General features: G+C 36.1%; 2 protein-coding genes across 2 annotated transcripts; one reads left to right on the forward strand and one right to left on the reverse strand.

The window, feature by feature from the left end:
* The first annotated feature begins 16,724 nt into the window (after positions 1-16,724).
* On the forward strand, positions 16,725-19,890 carry LOC112039331 (mitochondrial import inner membrane translocase subunit Tim13). Its single transcript, XM_024072203.2, has 2 exons — positions 16,725-16,941; positions 19,490-19,890. Exons 1-2 carry the CDS (start codon positions 16,825-16,827, stop codon positions 19,637-19,639), a joined length of 267 nt encoding a protein of 88 aa, XP_023927971.1. The 5' UTR covers positions 16,725-16,824; the 3' UTR covers positions 19,640-19,890.
* Positions 19,873-21,210, reverse strand: LOC112039330 (probable F-box protein At2g36090). Its single transcript, XM_024072202.2, has one exon. The coding sequence runs from the start codon at positions 21,123-21,125 to the stop codon at positions 19,962-19,964; it is 1,164 nt and encodes a 387-aa protein (XP_023927970.1). The 5' UTR covers positions 21,126-21,210; the 3' UTR covers positions 19,873-19,961.
* Between the last annotated feature and the right edge of the window lie 2,825 nt (positions 21,211-24,035).

A 24,035-nucleotide genomic window follows, 5' to 3' on the forward strand; every position in this document is an offset into this window, starting at 1 on the left:
CATTCCAAAATACACTTTTTATATATTTTGAGTCTTAAGTTTTTAGTGTCCAAAAATATATTGAAAATCTATTTGAAGATACAAAAAATAGCTCAAAATTTTACTTGAGAATACTGTTGAAATGGGTCTCTTAATAACTGTTTACTAATCACAGTTTACTGAAGCTCAATACCTTGCTTAACACCTCTCGACCAATCAAGCTACGAGATTTCTAAACAAATACATTTGTTCCAGCCATCATAACACATAAAGGAGACAAATATACTAAGAAGCTACTACGACTTTGTGCACTTAGGGTTTGTATCGAACTGCTACTAGTTCATATTAGAACGTGTTGCTATGAAGAATTTTGCACCAATCTACATCAATCAAGGATTGCTATAGGAGTTAGCCACGGATTTGAGATTTGTGCACCAAATATGTCTACTAAAAAGAGAAATCCAACTGAGTTGGAGATAAGCTTGGATAGATTAGTAGGTTCTACAATAGGTAGGTACTTCGGGATAAAGTAAGATTCAATGTACTTATAACCTCAATCTTTTATGGTGAATTTTTCATGAGTGGTGACCTAGATAATCACTAGCTAGGGTTTTTCCTGTGAATGTTTTTTCCATTGTAACCATATTACTATGTCGATTTAATTTCCACCATATTAATTAACTCTAGATTGTCAATGCGGTTGTGTCATGATTGAATATTGCATGTAACTAGATTAATTAATCAACTTGAGTAATTGATTAATTTAACTAGGGTCAACTTTTAACCCAACAATTACAAATCTTTTCATGCGATTTCAAGCCCCTAAACATCAATCAGTTTGTGTGGAAATATATGAATAAAATCCTATATTTCACTCTTAGCTTAGTTTATATATATATATATATATATATATATATACTGAATCACAGCATGTCCATTTTACATTTTGGTCACTTTGTTAGAAAAAAGAAATGGAAAAAAAAAAATTAAAACATGTGGCAAAATTTGATTTATGAAAAATAAAGTGGAACATTATTGGGTATGAAATACAAGATTTTTATTCACAAATATATATATATATATATATTAATTTATTTATATATGAATTGAACATGAGTTGTCATGAAAGTAGGGCAATGCACCTGCAGGATTAAAGTACGAGACAATTTGGCAATGGTTTATAATTAGGTTCAGATATAAAACTGAAATAATGATTCCAACTAGCTTCTAGTTGGTTTTAAAATGGCAATGATGTTCATGAAATTGACAAGCAGCAGCATCTGAAATTCTGAATGGTAGACATGAATGTGGGTTACTGAATAGCCACCCCAAAGGAGGTAATTGATGAACATCACCTACTCAAGTTGCAAAGATGGGGATGCCTTAACACATGACACTTAAATGTGAGGGTTTGGTCCCTCTAGTCACTTTCCTCCAGCTTTCTTCAATTATATATCCCGGCCTGATATTCTTTTCTATATCATTATTATTATTATTCTTTTTAAATTTTTAGACTGATTTTAATTTATGTAAATTAAAGAGATCCCAGTAGAGCTAGGCCGGTGGATCCTATCCTAGTAAGCTTTGCTTGGACAAACCCGTGACCACGATGGATGGAACACATAATAAAGCATCATCTTCATCTTCATGTTCAATATTAATTGTTGATTTGAGGCGAGTTTAAGAATTAATGCCACGTTATGCTTAATTAATGATCCTTCATCAACTTTTTTGGTTGTTTGTGATTTCTACGACTCATTTAACATTAAAAAAATAAAAATAAAAAACCCCATTTCTCTTTCTTAGTTCTCACATCTCAGTGCAAACGTGACAAATAGGAATTAAATTTGTTTAGATAATTTGAATGTTGTGATGCTAACATATCTGTCTTGTGGTGGGGATTCGAAACTCGAAACTCTTCCACTCGGAGTAAATGTGAGAGCTATACCACGCTAAAAAGTCATTATTAATAGTTTATATTAATATTAATATTAATATTAATGTATAAGATAAGAGAGTCCAATTGTACTTATAAACAGATTACGCGACATTATCCTTAAAATAATTAATTAATTTAATATTTAATACTAATAGTAAGTGATTATCTTCCAACCTGAGTCGAAGGTAAGAGGTGGCTTTCGTCATCTCTCCTGATTACAGTGACGTTTACGTTTGTATTGAACTAATCAAACAAGGGGAATCACATATTTTAATTACTCATCAATGTTGCTCAATTATTTTATATGAGGGTGTATGGTTGTTTTGACCTTGAAGAAAAAAAAAAGGGCTTAGTACACACCCCTGATTTCTGAGCCAGCTTGCAACTTTCGCATCCCGAAACGCAACACCCCCACTTGTTTGAGAATTGAGCCATCCATCCAACAATGTTACTATTCTCTTTATATATTCAACTCTCTCTACTTTCTTAATTACTACTATTATTATGATTAGGACCCGAATGACATATGGGGGTTCCTGGAACAAGAAACTTCCTGGAAGAACAACACGTTACTTCTCTTATTTTAGTAATATATATGAGTAAAAAATCAAGCTAGTTCTAGTAATTAATTAATTATTAATTCAAGTTTAGCTGTAGTCCACATATATATATATATATATATATATCTGCATTAATTTTGCCCTTCTCTTCAAACTGTTTCTCACATTGTAAGACTAACTAATTAATGTGGCTCAACTTACATAGTTTTGTGACAATAATTTGTCAGGTACCCGTGCTATACTATCTGGAATTGGAGATTCGTGTCTTAAAACAATAATGAAATTCTTTTCATTGTTTTTGCAAACATGGGTTTTCTAGGATTTAATTTGATGCTGTGGCATGATTAGAAATTAATTCCCTAGTAGAGTACTTATGTTATACTTCTTGGAAATGCTAACAAGTGCCCTAAGGGCACTCGTTAATAATTCATTTAAAGAAAACTTTTATAGGAAATGAAAAAAAAATGTAATTAATATTTTAATAGTTTTTTTCATTTTCCATAAAAGTAGTATCAAATATTTCTTAAAATGGATTATTAATTAGTGCCTAAGGGCACTCGTTAGCATGACCCATATTTCTTGTTGTATGCTCTCATTAGATAGTAGATGCTTTTCTTTTCTTTTTTTAATCTTTCACAATAATATATTATTAAAATGAAATACTAAGGGGCTGTTTGATTTTTGTATTTCCATCACTCATAACTCTGTTTCCATCACCCATAACTCAAAAATAGTAGGACCCACGGTTGAGAAGTGTGTTTGGCATTGTTTCCAGTTTTTGTTTCCATCACTCAATTCTCTGATTTTTTGGTGATGAGTTATGGAAACTGAAAACACATTTTAGGTGTTTTCAATTTCCCAAACTCAGTTTTCATGGCATTTTTGTAACTAAACTCACATACATGGGACCTACTGTCAGTGCAAAGTAACACCAGGCGTACCTTTTTCTTTCTTTCTTTCTTTCTTCTTTAAAGACTCACTCCAACGATCATTTTTTTTCTTCTCTTCATTCTTTTTCTTTCTTTTCTTCTCCACAGAAACACCAAATATACTTTATCAAAAAAAAAACCACATGGTACCGATTTCTCAAATCTAGAAAATCAAACCCATTAACACATGAGTTAGATCATACACACTAACACACAAACATGTTCATCCACACGGCCACAAAAATTCCATTGCCACCAATCATTCCAATCCAATGGCTACAAAACAAAAACTCACTTTTTACTAAATTAAGTCAACAAACAGTGAAGCTTAAAAGCAAAACCAAAATCTAAGTACAGATACAAAACAACATTGTAGATGTAAGAAAAAGGAGAAATGGGTTTCACCATGGGTCTAACTCCGTAGCCGAGTCCCTCATCCTCTGTGGCTGCCATCCTTTCCCTCGCCGCCTCTACTTCTCCCAAACCCCACCAAAACCCACTTCCTCTCTTCCCCATAACCCTTTCCCCATAACCTAGCTTCATCCAACTGGCCTCTGGTGACTTGTTGTGATCGATCGGGACCATGAGGAAATCGGTGAGCAGAGCACCCGATTTGATGACCGACTCAGCGGAGTCAAAGAAAGTCTCCACCAAAATGTGCTTGTGGCGGCGGGCAAGTGGGTTGGCCGAGTCGATATCGAAGTTGCACGTGACGCAAAGCGCCACCACGTCAACCTTGCACATGACGGACACCAGAGCTTGTTCACAGGCCTCGCACATCCACACGCCAAAGCTTTGCTCTTTGCTTTAATTTTTTGAGCTTTGATTTTTTTTGGAGCTAATAAGAGAGGAAGAGAATCGATGGGCGGAGAGGAAGAGAGAACTGTGTTTGGGTATTGGAAATATCTAAGTGAGGAGTCAGGTATGGATCCCACAAAAAGATTGAAATATTTGAGTGATGTGAACTGAAAAAATGTGCCAAATGGGTGGGTATAGGAAATTGGAGTATTTTAAGTGATGAGTGATGAGTAATGAGTAATGAGTGACGAAAATTGAGTGATGAGTGATAAGTGATGAGTGACGAAAATTGAGTGATGAGTGATAAGTAATGAGTGATAAGTAACAAAAATTGAGTAAGGAGTAATGAGTGATGAGTTTTTGTTTTCAAAAAACCAAACAACCCCTAAGTCTCCCTCTAAGGAAAAAAAAAAAAAAAGGAGGGCAGTGTGTAACTGTGGGACACAGGCCGTAGCTAGGCAAATAGAATGGAGGAAGTTATTAATTATGCCAACTCTCTGGCAGCCAGTATATGTGATAAAGGGATTCTTCGGTACACATAAAATTTGCTCCATGCCAAATAAAACAAATAATATATATATATATATATATATATACAGAAAAAAAAAAGGGTCCCATAAAGGAAATCCACGTTTCCCATCTTATACCATCAAGCCTTTTATTTATTTATTTATATTTAAAAATCACATGTCTTTAATAGTCATCTTCCCCCTATGGAGACACTAAAAGCCTTGCTATGCCTTTCTCTTTGTCCCCCCACTCCTTTAATAAATCTCTCATTCATTTCCAGGGGTCATCTTTCCTTTTCAATTTTCTTTGGTAAACATTTGAAAGAAACCCATAAAATCAAGGGTAACTAATTAATCACAAAAGATGACCTTTGGTTTAAATTTCTTAGCTAAATAAATTAATAATAAACTTGCACATAGCAGAAGGATTTTTTTTTTTTTATATAGCTATTCAACAAAAATAAAACTTAAGCACAGTTCACTAATTAGTGTAGTATATTAGATTTTACAATTAATTAAAATATATAATTATATTGAATTTAAATGTCCTTCCAAAAAGATAACTCTATGGTTGTATTGACTAATGAAACATATAAATAATGTAATTTTTTTATGGATAGTTATCCAAATCTAAAAGTATATCCATTACCACATGGCACCTTTTATATTGTTAAATTCAGAAAATAAAATCTTAACTTTGAAATAAACTCCCATTATTTTGTATTAGAATTCTCTCTATTTAAAATAGATCAATTGCATGATTCAAATTAATTTCAACCATGAAATGTACTTCTCCATTTCAAGTGAAATTGATGAAATGGAGTGGATCTTATTTCTTCCAATTCACTTTCATCACATTCCATTTTTAATTCTAGTATTATCTTTTCTAAGGACAATTAATTGTCATTGTTTCTTTTTTAAGATACTCCCTCCAAATTCTCTCAATCCCTTTCCCACGCTTTTTAATAAAATACCCAAAATCCAAACAAGTTTAATAAACTACTCTATTTCCTCTCCTTTTATTTACTTCCTTCTCCTCACCCTCTATCCAAAAACATGCTGCCAGGAGAAGGAAAATTAAAACCTTGAATGTCTTTGTTTAAAATATCAAAAAGAATTAATTGAGTTATAAAACTTTTAAAGAAAAGGAAAAAAAAAAGAATTTATTTATTTATATTCGGACAAAATAAGGTCAAAAACTCCAAAAGCTGAGTAATGTTGTTGTAAGTAATTCATTCAGCATTGATTACACCTCAAACATGATCACACAAATCACCATTAAGGACTAGAGAAAAAAGATTGGTAATGTGATTCTGATTAAGGATGGCAATGGGGGGAGGCGGGGCCGAAGGATGGAGTCTTCGTCCCTGCCCCGCATTGTTTGTCTTGTCCTATTCCTACCTCGTCTTGCATAATGAGAAAAACTTTCTCACTCCATCTCTGCCCCTTGGGGCCTCACAAAGCCCCACTCCACCTCGTAAGACTCTATTTTTTGTTCATTTGCCCTGCAACTAGTACAATTTTTTTAATGAAATCTATATTCATTAATAAAAATATACTTGAAATTACAACTAAATTTATCCCATCAAATTAAATCAATTTTTTTTAAAAAAAAATTGAATAATATATTCAAGTGTTTAACAAGACAATCTCACACACACACACATAAAATCTCATAGTATAACACATAACAAAATAAATGCAGAAAATCACATTGGGTAGAATAAGATAAGTTAATATTGATATGTTTGTTTAAATAGTAGGGTTATTAATTAAAAAAAAAAAGTAGGGTTTTAAGATATGAAAAATTTACAATTATAATCCTTAGCAACAAGGGGCTGAGCAGGAACGAGGAAGGGCAGGGCGGGGTGAGTCTAAAAAGTCTACACTCATCCTTGCCCTGCCTCGTGGTATGGGGCTAAAATCTTACTCCATACCTGCCCCACCACTTTTGCAAGGCAGGAAAAACCTATGTAAGGCGAAGCAAGGAGGGGTGAGTTAAGCAGGACGGGACAAAATTGTCATCTCTAATTCTGATTAGCGAGTTTATGACCTAACGGCATCCATCCCATTTGTGAGGTTTAATTTAGAGGGTCAAATCCCCTTAATTACTTTACATCTATAGTTACAGTTGTTAGACATCATTAGGCATTTAATTATATATAATCTAGGTTGGGGGGTTAGGTTCATAGTGTTGAATTAAAACGGTGAAATTAATAATGCCCATATACTCAATGGCGTGACTGTAACTCCATGCCATATATATTTTAAATAGTCTTTGCGATTTTCACGTTATTTTTTCCTTCTGTTTGACGTAGAGAAATAGAAAATACTAATTATTATTTCATTAAACAAGTGGCAAATATTATAGGAAAATTAGCAAGTGATCTAGCTGTAGCGTGATTGTTTGACTGCTTAACGTCCATATCTTCTTAGGCTGGAGGAATATATGACTTCTTAAGCCATGGTACTATACAATACTAGAATAGTTCATTGTTTCCAACTTTCTTTATCTGTAGTCCACCCTGGATATACTCAGGGATGTAGAAAAACTCAAGAACAAGTAATCTGAGTTCTAACAATTATCACCAATTGAAACAACAAAGAATCAAAAGTCACTGAGAAATGAAAGCCCTAGAAATTGAGGGAATGAACAAGAAAGTAAGATAGAAACAGAATGAAAAGAGAGAGAGAATGAAGAAGAAGATTTTTGTATTCAATTTCTATATTTTCTGCATAATAATCCATCCGTGCTTACTGGTCTATTTATATACAATATGAGTTTGCCTAAGAGTTTAAGTTTAATAGACCCAACTATCTGGAAACTAATTCCCTTAAAATTAGGAATTCTGTTAATGCTAACTAACTGAATTTGGTCCACAACTGAAGCTAAAACCTGGAGCAAGGCAAAGCGCACCGTTTCATTATATTCCTGATGAAGCCATCACTTAAGTGAAACGGTGCGTTTGGTGCATCTCCTTTTAAATGAAACGCTGCGTTTAGTTTAATCACTACGCAGTCGTTTTATGCTTCCTCTTCAATCTGCTTCTTTTCAGTCTTCTTCTTCGTTACTTCAACATTCTTTTCAGTCTTCTTCTTCATTACTTCAACATCCCCCCTCAAACTGATGGGGGAAGAATCAACCAGAAGTTTGGACCGATGAAAGAGAAACGAAGGAGCAGGAAGGGACTTGGTAAATATGTTTGCAAAATTGTCACGGCCAGAAACAAAACCAATCTGCAATTGCTTTCGAAGAACCTTCTCACGAGTATAGTGGTAATCAACTTCCAGATGTTTGGTGCGAGAATGAAAAACGGGATTGGCAGAGAGAGCTATAGCTGAGACATTATCACACCAAATGACAGGAATGTGAGGAAGAAAAATGTGAAGTTCTTTAAACAAGATTCGAAGCCAAGCCAATTCAGCTGCGGTGGTTGCTAAGGCACGGTATTCTGCTTCTGTGGAGGAACAAGACACAGTGCTCTGTTTCTTAGCAGACCAAGAAATGAGATTGGGGCCAAGGAATACTAGCAAGCCTGTTGTAGACCTTCTATCTGTAGGGTCCCCAGCCCAGTCTGCGTCTGAGAATGCAGACAGGGTTAAAGGACCTGGGGTAAAAGAAAGCCCATAATGAAGAGTACCTCTGATATATCGAAGGACCCGTTTAGCAGCTTCAAGGTGAGTAGTGGTAGGTTGACTCATGAATTGGCACAGTTGATGAACACTGAAGGCAATATCTAGATAAGTGAAGGTTAGATATTGAAGAGCACCAACCATGCTCCTGTACTGAGTTGGATCAGAAAGAAGAACACCATCCAGAGGCACTAAACGAGTAGAAGGACAGGAGGGAGTCTTGGTTGGCTTGGAACTCTCCATATGAAATCGATGAATCACATCAGAAGCATATTTACTCTGTGTCAGAGTGAGACCATAAGTAGATTTATTGATTTGTATACCTAAGAAATAGTTGAGAGGCCCTAGATCCTTGAGATCAAAAACATGACCCAGAGCTGCAATCAAATTGTGAATTTGGGTGGAATCATTCCCAGTAACTATTATGTCATCCACATATAACAAGAGATAAATGATGGTGTGAGCTGAGCAAAACACAAATAAAGAGCTGTCAGCCATGGAGGCAGAGAAACCAAGATGAAGCAAGTGAAAAGCAAATCTTTCAAACCAGGCCCGGGGTGCTTGTTTGAGGCCATAGAGAGACTTGTGAAGTTTGCATACATAATCAGGATGAACCAGATCCACATACCCAGGAGGTTGATGCATATACACCTCCTCTTTGAGAAATCCATGAAGGAATGCAATAGACACATCTAGTTGTCTCAACTCCCATTTGCAACTCACAGCAATAGCCAAAACTAATCTCACTGTGGCAGGCTTAACCACTGGACTGAAGGTTTCATGAAAGTCCACACCAGCCTGTTGATGGAATCCTTTAGCTACAAGTCTGGCCTTGTATCTAGAGATGGAACCATCACTGTTCAATTTAAGTTTAAACACCCATTTGCAGCCAACCAAGTTAACATGTGGAGGAGCAGGAACAAGAGACCAGGTCTGCTATTTCTGAAGAGCCTGAAACTCAGCAGCCATTGCCTCACACCACTTAGGATACTTAGATGCAATCTTATAGGAAGGGGGTTCAGTATAGGTATAGTCAATGGCAGTCTTATAGCAAAGTTTGGGATTAGATTTGGTAATGCCATTCTTGGATCTAGTTTGCATAGGATGGGAATTGATGGTAGGATGAGATAAAGGATCAGGTGGAATTAAGTCATGGTGAGAGAGAGGTAAAGAAATAGAGGCAGGGATAGTGGGAATAGGGAAAGATATAGTTGCTGGGCCAGGGTCAGTAGCAGGTAATGAAGGTTGGGAAGAAGAGTGTGGAGAAGAAAGAGGAGTAAGGGAGGGAGTAGATGTTGAAGTGCTAGAGTTGGAATGTGACAGATTGGGGTTGTGATAAGGAAATGGACCTAGCAAGGATGACTGATTGGTAGAGTGAAGATACAATTGATTGGACAACCAAGTAGGAACTATAGGAGGAAAAGAAGGTGTGGACACAGACTGAACAGGTAATGCAGCAGGAAATTTTGATTCATCAAAGACCACATGTCTAGAAGTGTACACCCTATTTGTAAGAGGATCAAAACAAAGGTAACCCTTAGATTGAGCAGGATAGCCAATGAAGATGCACTCCTTAGTTCTAGGTTCAAGTTTGTGGGCTGTGTAAGGTCTCAAGTTTGGATAACAAGCACATCCAAAGAGTCTGAGAAGAGTAAGGTCAGGAAAGGAAGAGTGAAGAGTAAACCAAGGAGAGTTCCAAGAAAGCACAGAGGTAGGAAGCAAATTAATCAGTGTAACAGCAGTTTGAGCTGCAAATGACCAAAAAGAGTAGTCCAAAGAACACTGAGACAGAAGAGTAATGACAGTTTCTATGATGTGTCTATGTTTCCTCTCAACAACTCCATTTTGCTGAGGAGTATGAGGACAAGAAATATGATGTGAAATACCATGAGTTGCCAAATAAGATTTAAATTCATTGGAAGTGAATTCACCTCCTCCATCAGATCTAAAGGTTTTAATTTTCAAGGAAAATTGAGTGGCAACCATAGCATTGAACTGAGTAAACTTATCAAAGGCTTCAGATTTGGATTTGAGAAGGTAAATCCAGCTAAATCTGGAGTAGTGATCAACAAATAAAATGTAATACTTAAAACCATTGACAAAGGGAGTAGGAGCAGGACCCCACAAGTCAGAATGCACAAGTTCAAAAGGAGCAGAAGCTTTAAATTGAGAGTTTGGAAAAGGAATATTGTGCATTTTACCATACAAACAATGAGCACAAGTAGGAGTTACAAGACTGACCTTATTCTGAACAGATTTAGCATTTGGAAACAAACAATTGAGAGCTTGATCAATAGGATGACCAAGTCTCATATGCCAAAGTGTTTTATTAAAAACAGAATTCCTAGAAGCATTATTACAGACTCTATGGAATGGAGTAAGCTGAGAAGCATGATGAGGATGGATGGGGTAAACTCCACCTTCACTCTTGCCCTGGTAGAGAATTTTCCCTGTATCCAAGGCCTGAATGGAAATAATATTCTCATCAAAGTAGCACCAACAGTGGTTGTCATGACAAAGTTTATGGACAGAGGCAAGGTTAGAAGCAATTGAGGGTACTCTAAGAACATTATTGAGTTGAATATTAGAGGAAGAAAATGGAATGAGAACTTTACCCGTATGAGTAATAAGTAGGTTTTGTCCATTACCAACAGTAAGTTGATCCTGAGTGGTGTATGGCTTTGGGAAGCTAAGCTGATTTAGGCTAGCTATGACATGATCAGTTGCCCCACTGTCAGCAAGCCAGGGTTGGTCCTGATTGAAGCAAGCATTGGAGGCTGTGGCCATTGTTGCAAGCTTTGCAGGTGGATGCTTGCCTTGATAGGCATAGTCCATTCTGTGGTAACAATCAACAGCTAAATGCCCAGCCTTTCCACAAATTTGGCATATAGGTCTTTCTGACCTAGGACCACCAAAAACTGATTGACCTTGCTAGAAGTGGTTGAAATGATTAAACTGAGAAAATTGACCATTTGATCTACCACCTCTTCCTCCTCTATTATTAAAATTCCCTTGGCCTCTACCTCTGTTTTGGTTGTGATTGTAAGTGTTACCATTTGACTTCTGATTAGCTGATGCAGCCATAGCAAAGATAGAGTCTTTAACCTCTAATCCATCATTAAGGGACTCTTCTTCTGCACTTAACAGAGTTGAGAGCTCATCAAAACCAAGTTGAGTACTCCTGGTTCTTATTGCTGATCTAAATGCATTGAATTCCTTTGGGAGTCCCTTAATTGCAATATGAAGCACTTCCTCATCATCCACAATAACTCCAACAGCCAATAATTTGTCTCTTACAACTTTAATTTTCTGCAGATACACATCCACAGACTCACTTCCTTTCTTCAAATTATGCAGTTCACCCTTAAGGTTCATAATGTGAGACCTTGAGGCTGAAGAAAACCTATTTTCCAATATCTTCCAGACTTCTATGGCAGTTGCACATCCAACAGTGATGGCAAGCACAGATGGAGACAAAGTTGAGCTTATAAAAGTAAGTAATGATTTTTCCTTTGATTTCCAAATCAAGAAATCTGGATTCACAACTGCAGTGTATGATCCAGACAAATCCTTGAGAAACTTCTCAGGAACAAGTTGAGGCTCTTCGAGCAACTCATACAAGGAATATGTTTCAAGAACCATGGAAATCTGATGTTTCCATACAATGTAGTTTGTATTTTCTAACTTCACTGTCATCATATTGGACATATTAGAGAGAAGCAGAAGAGGTTGATTTACCAGATTGGATGACATTGTGGAAGTTGATGAAGACGAAGCCATTGTTGAGCTTGAGGCAGCCATGGTTGAAGATTGAGTAGCAGCAGCAGTTGCTTGCTCTGATACCATGTAGAAAAACTCAAGAACAAGTAATCTGAGTTCTAACTATTATCACCAATTGAAACAACAAAAAATCAAAAGTCACCGAGAAATGAAAGCCCTAGAAATTGAGGGAATGAACAAGAAAGTAAGATAGAAACAGAATGAAAAGAGAGAGAGAATGAAGAAGAAGATTTTTGTATTCAATTTCTATATTTTCTGCATAATAATCCATCCGTGCTTACTGATCTATTTATATACAATCTGAGTTTGCCTAAGAGTTTAAGTTTAACAGACCCAACTATCTGGAAACTAATTCCCTTAAAATTAGGAATTCTGTTAATGCTAACTAACTGAATTTGGTCCACAACTGAAGCTAAAACCTGGAGCAAGGCAAAGCGCACCGTTTCATTATATTCCTGATGACGCCATCACTTAAGTGAAACGGTGCGTTTGGTGCATCTCCTTTTAAATAAAACGCTGCGTTTAGTTTAATCACTACGCAGTCGTTTTATGCTTCCTCTTCAATCTGCTTCTTTTCAGTCTTCTTCTTCGTTACTTCAACATTCTTTTCAGTCTTCTTCTTCATTACTTCAACAAGGGATCTTCCCACTTTGAGAGGTGGATTATCATAATCCTCACCATTTCTATACTTTAACAAAAACTTGTACTTATTTAATTAAAAATGAATTGAGTAGTAATATTCTATATATTTTAGTTAGGGCTTACGCCAATTCCCCTTTGGACTGAAATGGGTTTCACTAATTTAAGAGAAAATTGAGTTTCCAGCTTGAGAATCTACTCACTCGTTATATACTACAACAGAAATAAACCAGCTAAGAGAGTTTCATTAAGCTTAATTAGAAGAGTTTTGGATACTCACATTAAGGGGGAAAAGAACGAGTAAGTGTTGTATAGTATTTTAACGTCAGATAAAAAATTTAATTAGAATCCGGCCTAATAAAACCAAAAAGAAGAAGCTAAGCATACGTGGATGGATTAAGTAAGACGTGGAGAGGGATGGGAGAAGTGGACTATGATGTCTCACCTATTGGAGTAATTGCTGGACCCCTGTCTAAGCTCATTGACATTGCATTTGCATATATAGGGTTTTAGTAGGATTCCATGTCTAGCCTCTTGCAGCTTACCAGTACTTATCCCCTATTCTCCTTTTCCCCACTTTAAAAAGAAGGTTGGGGTTGCGTGGTAATTAATAGGGTCGTTTTAGATGGGGCTCAGTGGCTATAGGGTCATATTCTCTTTTATCCTTAATTTTAATTCTTCCTTTTGGTAGCTACGCGCGACATGTGGATAATATACAAATTAAGTGGTAAGAAATAAGACAATCCTTGATGGTATAGGTTGAAATGAGTGAAATTGAGGTACAAGATCATTCCCTTTTCATTTGAAGTAGAGAGAGTCCATTTTGTATATTGTTAGAGAGAGTTTATTTTTATTTTTTTATCTAACAATATACAAAATGCCATATGGTAATACATATAGCTTAAGATGTTATGATATTTAATTTAAACAATGAAATGGGTTAGTTTGAAATTAAATATATATATATCATCACTCAGTTTAGGTCAAAATCTCGATTGGCTGTGGAGTTGCCTTCCCTGTATTCACGAAGCTTTTAGGAGTTAGGGACCTCTTTCTTTCACCCTCTCTAATTAAAATTCTACCCACTTTGTTGAGCATGGGACTGTGTACATGGAGTACTGAAAAGAAATGAAAAATCAAGACTATAACAGTTGAAAAAACACCACAGATGTGAATAATGCAAGAAACAAATGAAATGAAAGCTCAAGAGAGAGAAAAGGATGAGGAAGAAGTAGAAAATATAAGTCCAATGTATATATATGTTCAAGTTTATCAACATATAATTAGTCAATAACTCCTGGTTCCAACAAAATTTTGGAAGGAAAAAAAATGAAATAATGAAAAAACAATCAAAGAAAGATAAGAAAGTAAGATTTATGGGACATTTGATCTTGGCTTAGGTGCATGTTGTTGTAGACTGTAGAGGCACAGGACCACAACCCCTCAAAACTCTATTGGACCACCAAGCACATCCTACCCTCTTCCAGTTGGCGGCTATCTTGTCTTACACTTCTGTTGTCTCCTCCTGTGTGTGGGTACCTTAGTATAGGGATTGCAACAGGCCTGATTTCGACAACTTTTTCTAGGCCCTAACAGATTTCCGAAGCCCCAAATCCCTAAACAGTTTTCGAATTTTTTTTTTTGTTAGTAACTTTGGGGTGTTGTTGTTTAAACAACAGTTTTTAATATTTAAACAATATTACACATATTTCTTTACATTTTTTCACTTACATGTATTTTCACAAAATAATAACAACATTACTATAAATCTCTTACCAAACGAGTAATTTGTTTTTCGAGAATCTTGTGTGTTTAGTAACTTGGTTGCGTAGGAATAAGAGTCTAAATCCTACACAACTATCCATAATATGAAAAAGATGATAAATATATCCAATATATGAGATAATATTAATCTGAACAAAACTTAGGTACAATACCTTAAGTGTTGTTCATTAGATTCTCCTCTTATGATTCTGCCATGTGGCTATTTAACTAAAAATTACACTTTTATCCTATGAGAAAAAATTCACATAGCAAAATTTTAAAAGAGGAACCTCAGAAACAGCACTTAAATACTGTACTTAAGTTTTGCTCTATTAATATTGTGTCGGTGTCTTCGAGTAATACACTAATCCAAAGAAAAAAGGTTACTAGTTATTGACTAGTTTCCACTTTGTGCCGGGTGTGACTGTACAAATATATAGTTGTAACTCAATTCATTTTCTCCAACTTGAATAATCATGACATTAATCTTCAATGGGGAGAAGGAAAGTGACTTAGTAGGGATAAACAATACAATACAGGGGGCTCTAGACCTAGACAATTTTTAAATTGGGCTGGCGTTGTGTGGGCATTGGTAGTGTTAAGGGCGAGCAATAGGTGTTTAGTAGTAATTAGGGGCTCCAGTATGAGCACAGAGCACCTCTTGTGTTAATAATGTAATTTGGGCCCATAAATAATTGCATTTATTACTAGTTTTCGAGACTCGTAGATAGTTAACCGCTTCATGATGAAGCCAAAAAGAAGAAGCAAGAACCTACATATATAATGCAAAACATGATAAGTGAGACTAGGTACCCTAATATCTGTAACTTTATATAATGTGATGCAAAACTTGAACAAGTCACTCTGTCCCATACCAAAAGTCACAAGATTGAATGAGATAATGCTCTTTTTTTTTTAAGGGTAGCCCTTGAACATCCTTAAATTTTTTCCTCACACTGTTGGATTGGGAAAAAAAAGGCAATTGTTTTAAAACTAGCCAGCCAAACTAGAGCCTTATAGGACAAGATGACCTATTACAAGTTTAAGCTAACCAAATTCATCTTTATATAGCTGGCAATTGGCAAATAATTCAACCATTAACATGCATTGTATCTGTACTTAAGATTTGTAGCAACATAGGTATCCGATTCTTGGATTGTGCCATCTCTGAAATCTTTACACTAAAATTCAGAGACATACACAGCAAAAGATAACTTTCGAGAATTATGGCCATCCTTTTGATGCCATGTAAATATGTCTTGGTTCCATTCTCTATATATTGTGTCAAATGTACGCACATGGACCCATGTTTTACACGTAAAAAATACGTTAATGTTCCTAGCATGCATCCTATTGTAAAAAAAGTCTACGGGTGCTTGGAAAAAAAGAAAAGTCTAGTGGTGCTTGGAAATCATAAAACTAATTTAGCTTTATATCACTTGAACCAAAAAGAAAGCCAGTTCAAAATTAATTTGGTTTTTTTAAAAAAAAAAATTTAATTGAACCAATTTTATGAGAATATGTGTCAATTTAAAACTAGTTTTTATGGAAGTTTTCATATAAAAAACCTAAATTTTAAAACTTGTTTTCAGAAGGAATATGCAATTAATTAACTAAATTAAAAATTATCAATTCAATTTTTCCGAAAACTTAAACTAGAAGAAATGGTGAATTAAATTATTTAACAATGGAAATATATTTGGTCTAGTTTTGAACTAGTTATTTGATAATTTTTTAAAAAAAAATGTTTAAAATCAATTCTATGATTCTAACGACCAGGTTAAACCCACCGCTTGAAGGAATCAATTTTTATGCCCATAAAAAACACATAACCATTTTTTCCCTTTTTCACATCCAAAAAAAAAAATTCTCCCAGTAAGTGCAGCCCATATCCACTTAATAAATACGGGTTAGGAAACTGAAAGACCCAATAAAAAAATGATGTTCACCCAAAACCCAACCAATTGGGCCCATTTCAGCCTAAAATTCCCTACTATGATTAGGCCCAAACCTAAACCTAATAAACACAAAGATCTATTGTAGTTCAAGCAGTTGGGCCAGAACAAGTTGGACCAACCAGGCCCAGCACCGAGCAAAGTTAGTAACGTTGTGCTGTTTGTAGCGAGGTGCGTTTGGGCTTTTATGTGTTTTTTTTTTTTTTTGACAGAGTTGGGGTTTAAGTCAAGTACTTACGCATAGGAACATACTTAAGCTAGGTTTTTGCTCCGTCTAGGGTTTAGTAGTGGCAGTGCGTGGCTGAGAGAGAGACACAGAGAGAGAGAGAGAGAAGAGCAATGGATTCGTTTTCATCATCGCCGTCAAGCGGATCCAACTCTCAATTCCAATCCGAACAGTTGAAGAACCAGCTCAAGGCCCAATTAGCTCAGGCTTATATTGAGCAGTTCATGGAGGTAAACTAAACTAAAACCCCCTTCTTTTTTCATTATCAATCCTTCAAGATGCTATCTTTTCATCTTCTTCTTCTTTTTTAGTCTGATGGGTAAAGCCTTACGCCTTCTCTGGCTTCTGGGTATTTGTTAATTGTTTTATTCTTGTACATTTTTGGGTAAAAATTGAAGCTTTTTTTTTTTTTTTTTGTCAATTAAAGCCTCGTCTACTGCAAATTCTTAGGTGCTAGTGCTAGAAGAGTTACCTTAGATTATATTGGTTCGATAAATGAATCTCAAGACATGATGAAATGAATAGACTTTGACATTCGTCACTCAGATGCTATGTGCCCATATTGAACTTCATAAGCTATTGAGTTGATGAATGTAAGAAAAGCTTATAATTAGCTTCAAAATTAAGTTCTTTCCAATGATGCAATAAGTGTATTTCCCTTTTGACAGGAAAGATGATACTTATTTTAAGTGAACGATCATGAAATAAGTTGGCATGTATGAAAGTTTCTTCTTGGGAAGACATTCCTTTAGCCATTTCCAAAATCCTTTTTAAGATTTTGTCTTTGGAACATGTAAAGAAAATATTTGTTTATTGATACAAATGGGCTACAAGACAGTCTTCAAGGCAAGGTTGTATTTGAAGTTGAGCCCACTAAATTGCGTGTGTAAACTCTGCAACATTATTTTCATAGTCCTAATGGATTTATATGAAAGAAATTATTTTATCTTCCAATAGCTTGGTGATTTGGGGTTATTGAGGTTCTCAATATAAGCATTTACAGTTTTAATTCTTTGCTCATAGCTTTTAATTCCTAGTATTTATTGTTGATGAGCTCAAGCTCAATTGGCACCTTCTCCCCTTATAAGTGCTTGGTGGAGAGTGAGATTGTGGTTCAAGATCCACGGGGTGCGTGTGTAATAGTGTAACTTACAAATTAAAAAAGATTAAAAAAAAAATCCTAGTGTTTGTTATGTTTAGCCATTTATGCCATAGGGAATTACTGTATAATTTCAACCATTTTACTTGATAGGTTAGCTGATGTTAGCTGTACGTTAAAAAAATTTCATCCATATTTATGTGCACAGGATGGCCAATTTCGATTATGTGGGTTTAGCAAATTGATCTTATAATGTTGCCTCGATTAGATGAATTTTATTTCCTATATTATAGAAGCCTTAGCTGCTATGGAGGGTGTGGGTACCTAATTTACAGGGTTGTTCCCATTGGACAAAGCTTCTACTTTTTGCGGGGTTTATAGGAGGTTTTTAGTTAGTAAACTTGACACCCCCCACCCCCAAGTGAGAGGTTGATTCTCAAACCTGAACCTGAACCTGAACCTGCAACCCTTCACTTTTTATGGAAGGCACTTGCCATGGCACCAGGACCCAACCTCTCATGGGTACCAAATATATACTTCAAAATATATAAAGTATTGCAAACTTCATTTGATATTTAGGCTGTGTTTGTTTCGTGTAAAATATTTTCCGGAAAATACATATTTTTCGGAAATGCTATTTTCCGGAAAAGGAAAATATTTTTAAGTGTTTGGTTGTATTATGAAAATTGGGGTGGAAAATATTTTCATGTGTTTGGTTCAATTAGGAAAATGCTATTTTCCTACAACAAATTCCGGCAGTAAATTCCGGCCACAACAACAACAACAACAAATTCCGGCAAACGCAACAACAACAACAACAACAACAACAATAACAACAACAATAATCAGTTCATAAAAAAAAATAAAAAAATAAAAAAAAAAGAGCTGAGAGATCGAGGAAGAGGAAGAGGCGCGGCGACGACGATCGACGATCGATGGTGAGGCGCACGCTAGGTTCTTCGGGGATCGAGATCGAGCGCTGGGTTCACGGCGAGGTGCGGTGCGGTGCGAGGAGCGGTTCTTCGGCGAGGCGCGGTGCGAAGGCGGCGCAGTGCGAGGAGCGGTTCTTCGTCGAGGCGCGGTGCGAAGGCGGTGCGGTGCGAGGCGCGGTTCTTCGGCGAGGCGCAGTTCTTCGGCGACGGCGGTGCTCTCTTTCTCTCTTTCCCTCTCTCTGTCTTCATGCTCTCTCTTTCTCTCCATTTTCCGGAACTCATTTGAAGTGAAAATGAGTCCGGAAATCATTTTCACCCTTGACCGTGAGTCAACTGAAAATGATTTCCGGAAAATTGCATTTTCCAGCGCAACCAAACACCCGAAAACTTCGAAAACCATTTCCGGAAATGAATTTCACCCAAAACAAACGCAGCCTTAATAACTATTTTTTACTTTGCAACCTAATTAGGTTTACCTTATTGACTGTGTCACACATTACTATCCTAAATTCTTATTTAAGACATAAGAATTGACATCTCTTGCTAGAGATTAAAAACTACTTTGGACTTTGCTAACTAATTACGTTTAATTTATTGACTGCATCTCAAATTTCTAGCTTAAAATCTTATTTGAGAAATGCTTGTGGACATTTCTTACTAGAGAATAGCTTCTAGCTTAATTTCTTTTTGCAGTTTAGATTTTACTTTCTTTGACATTTTTGGATTATTTTTTCTTTTTTCATGCAGACAATAAGCACAAAGTGCTTTGACAAGTGTATTACAAAACCAGGGTCTAGCATGAGCGGGAGTGAGAGTAGTTGCATCTCTAGGTGTGTGGATCGCTACATTGAGGCCACTGGTATTATTACCAGTACTCTATTTAGCTCCCCACATTAAAATTTTGGAGTGGAGGATTTCTTGAAGAACGTCAGAGTTGCTTCATTTCAAAGAAACTACAGATAGACGGTAGACATTATGTGTGGTACTGCTATCTCAATTCTGATTTTTATCATGGGGACAAATTTCTTCACGTTAAGTACTGATTAATGTACTTGATTTTTTTTTTTTTTTTTTTTCAATGCAAACTTTGTAACTCTCAGCATTTTGCTGCTGCTATCTAAAGATTTAAATGCTTGAACCATATAGAACTGTTGTGCAGCTTGGATGTTTTACAAATGTTTTGAGCTGATAAGATTGCATTGGCTTTGGAAGAGAAATGTTAGAAAATAAAAAAATAGTTACAAAAAACAACTAAGACGGTAATCTCAATTGTTAAACAAAAACTGTCAATTAATGTTTCTCTGAATTGTTTTTTCTTCATCATCTCTCTCCTTTTCTTCTCATACTGATGAAAACCCTGTTCAACTTCAAGGTGATTTGAACTCTGCAAGCAGTTTAGAGCATGATTCAGGACCATCAAACCCTTACTTCCACTAACACTTGCCCCTGTCAAGTCCTCCATTTGCACGCTGATTTCCATCCATTTTGGACCCCCTTCACCTTCTGTCATCTTGCATCTAACAATTATTATGCACTTGGACAACTTGTGAGGCAGCAAGCTCTCCTCTACTGCTACAATGCTTCCAAAGTGAATCAAATAAACCCCATGAAATGGCCAGGTTTTCTGTACTAACAATGGCTTCCAGCTTGAGAGATTAACACTTCTGCCGTTTTTCTTGTCGAGCAGCACCCAGCTTAACCTGAGGCTCTCCATCAGCTCCATGCTGTAATCATGTCTCAAATTTTCATCATCAACCCCTGATGTGGATGGAAAGCCTCTTCCTTCATCATGGCCATGGCAGTGATTGTCGTTTTCGTTGTTGGCATAGCTGAGTTCATTGTAAAAGCCTGTGAATTCGTCATAATCAAGGCTCAACAGCTCTTGTTTAAATGGGCAATTTGAGTACCATCTCCAACGGTCGTTAGAGTTCATGTTCCAATTGTATTCACTATCTTTGGCATGGCTAAAATTCATAGCTTCAAGTATGCCATCTAATACTTTAGATAGAACACACTCTTTCCTGTAGTAGACATCTACCAGCGATGCTAGTTCAGAAGGGGAAACATGGGTTTTTAGTTCTGGACATTTGAAGGGCATAGGTTTGGTACCTTTGGCATGTAATATTAGGGGATAAGAGTTGGCATAGAACTTGTCAAAACCACCAATGGGAGAAGATGAAATAACATGTTGGGCTTCTTCAAGTGCAGTGGATGGCCATGTGGCCTGACATAACTGTCTCCATAAGCTTTGGTCTCGAGCAACATCATGGAGTTCACAACAAGCACAGGCAGCAGAAGCCAGGGTTGAACCATCAATTCTAACAAAGATATCCGCCAAGATATCCCTGCTAAGTTCCTTTAAATGACACATTTGGTGCTCCATTTCGAAAATAGGTTTGTGGGATGGGATTGGAATTTTTCTGTGGATAAAGAGTTCATGTAGTCGGTTTTATATATAAATTCCACACCCCCCACACCCCCCCACCCCCCCCCCCCCCCCCCCAAAAAAAACCCCAAAAAAAAAAAAAAGAATTCTCTTTTATATATTATGGTTGAGCAAATTGTCAATCAGATGCATGCATTAAAATAACAGTTCCATGATTGATTACATTAATACAGCCAACTTTCACCAAATCAAGGATTTGTACTAGACCCAAAAATATCAATATCTAGTCAGCTGCAATAGCACCAGCTGGCAATTAGGAAGGTATGCCAAAGCTTTGGCGTACTTTTCAAATCTCAACCTTCCAATCCTAACAAGTTGAATGTCCTTAATTACTCTCTTCGTAAAAAGTTGGAAAACCATGTAATGGAGGTCACCGTGGCTATCAAGGGAAACGACAGGTCATTGCATGTAGATGTAGTTTAGTACAAATATTGTCCAACGATCATTAATATATAACGTATCCAGAAAGCAAAGTGGAGCACTTCATACCTCAACACATTCGTTCTTGGTAAGCAGCCAGTCATTTTCATCCCACGTAGCAACGTGCATGCATATATGAAATTCAAAGTCCAATGAAAATTGATACATATCCAATTTCATTAAGTATCTTGGTATGACGACTGAGACAAAGGACGTACTAGAGGGGAGGGGTAAGCTCCATAGGTCCAGATTAATGCTTAAGCCCTGTACAGACGGGCCCGAGGGGCTCATTTTCAGCACAACTAGGTTTGGCCCAAGACTATGTCACCCAGGCGACCCTATGACCGAGAGCGGTTGAGTTTTCAAGTCTGGGGCAAGGCTACGAAATAGAATTGGATCAAAGAAGCCTGCTTGGAGGTTGGTGGACCAAACTCCGCTAAGATCATAACCCCCGTTTGCATTTATTACTTTCCACATCTTAAAGTATTTGACCATTCTTTTAGATGTATGCAGTCCCTCCTGTCCTACACACACCGAGTTATTACAATAAAGAATTTCTTAGGAGTGGCCTTAGGATGCTGGTAAGAGATTTGAAACTTAGAATCTCATAGATATCATAAGGTCTTAAGAATCACTAAATTAAACCCTTAAGATTAGGAAAAAACGTTCTAATATCATGTTCCTTTAGCCAGCTTGAGGAGATAGTATATTGTCAAGCTATCTTCTTGACTTTATGCCACCACCAACAAAAGCTATAAATATCACTTAAGACTTGTAAAAAATGTATGTATTCTTAAGAGTTTCGTAACTTAATTGACACTTCTTAGTATTTCCAATAGATACGTTCAAAGTCAAATATCCTTCTCCCAACTATTGAATTTTCAAAGGAAAATGTATGCATTTTTATCTGCTGTTCCTCCACAACTTTTCTCTTAAGACTTCATCTCTAAATTCCTTTTTTTATTTGATTTTTGGAGTGTCTCCAACCAATCCCACTAGTTTGTCTCTGGCCTAAGTAGAAGGCCACTCTATTGTTACGTCTTCCTAATTGGTGGACTCTTGGGAGTTCGAAGTTCGAACTCCATTCTAGTTGGAATCCTTATTGCGATTCATGGTTTTTAAATCCACTACCAACAGCTATAGTTACAATTTTGTCATACAAAATTAAGTAATACACCACAAAGAGAAAACCAAAGTTATGAACCAGATTGGATGCTTCTATGTTTGGATGGAGGGAGGAGGTACTCTCATCTCTCTCCGTTCCAAATGTACTTAAGTCCTAACCAATCACATTTCAAAACTAGCAAATATAGCTCATATATATATATATATATATTATAAAATTTCAACTTATTCCGTTCTCTCTATGATGAGCACTCTTTATCATTAGGTCAAGAAACTAATAAGGTTTTTACGTAAGCGAAACTCTAGATTTCTTATTCGATGACAAAAGACTTTACAAGTTAAAATAACCGAAGTAACAATTTAGTTTTGAATTAACCCATAAAAACAAGTACATTTTAAACTAGTTTGAGCACTTACATTGTTTGAGTAAATAAATAATAAAAAGAGAAAAAGATTTGAATTTATTTTAGTTTGCATAGAATAAAATTCTAATATAATTAGCTTCTAACACCCCAAATATGAGTTTTTTAAATTAAAACAAATAATCAAATTGTGTACAAGAACAAATATATAACATAGAAAAGAAGATAGACCATGTTGTGTACATGTAGGGTTTGTTTAGGATCCGCTTATTTTATTGAAACTGAAATTTTTTTGTTAAAAGTACTGTAGATAAAGGTAAAAGTTAGCTGAAATAGTATGGTGGGACTCATGGATAATACCAAAAAGTACAGTAGGACCTATAAATAGTAACAAGAATATACTGAATAATAAAATACGTTGACAAAATAAATCATGCCAAACGAACACGTATGTACATGTAGGATAAGCTAAATCCTCATTAATTTTTATTTTTGCATCAGAAGGAGCTCATATATGTTTTGCAATACAAGATAACTAGAATACTCACAATATAACTAGAAAGACATTTATCTAAAATACTCACAATATAACTAAGTGCCCATTTGTTTGGGCGTTTTGAGCCCAAAAGTTGGCTTTTTTAAAAAGCCAGCCCAAGTTCAGCGTTTGGTGAGTATAAAACGCAACTTTTTGACAAAAGTTGCGTTTTATATTTGTGAAAAAACGCGCGTTTCAATTATGGATATGTTTTAGTCCATTTTGTAAAAGCTACCATAGGCGTCTGATATATATATCCGTTGGGTGAGTTCAATTACCAAATTACCCTTCATCAGTTCTCAGTTTTCACGCTGGTCTGCCCTCACCGTGCTGCTACAAACACAACACCACCCAACTATCACCGTTCTACCACCACAATCAACAAAATCAACAAAACTCATTTCA

The sequence above is a fragment of the Quercus suber genome, unplaced genomic scaffold (genome assembly GCF_002906115.3).
Source record: "Quercus suber isolate HL8 unplaced genomic scaffold, Cork oak 2.0 scaffold_366, whole genome shotgun sequence".
Classification (NCBI taxonomy): Eukaryota; Viridiplantae; Streptophyta; class Magnoliopsida; order Fagales; family Fagaceae; genus Quercus; species Quercus suber.

Coding starts and splice junctions, on each gene's coding strand:
- LOC112039331 (XM_024072203.2), top strand. CDS start 16,825: ATGGATTCGTTTTCATCATCGCCGTCAAGCGGATCCAACTCTCAATTC. Junction 16,942..19,489: donor ATATTGAGCAGTTCATGGAG/GTAAACTAAACT, acceptor TTTTTCATGCAG/ACAATAAGCACAAAGTGCTT.
- LOC112039330 (XM_024072202.2), bottom strand. CDS start 21,125: ATGGAGCACCAAATGTGTCATTTAAAGGAACTTAGCAGGGATATCTTG.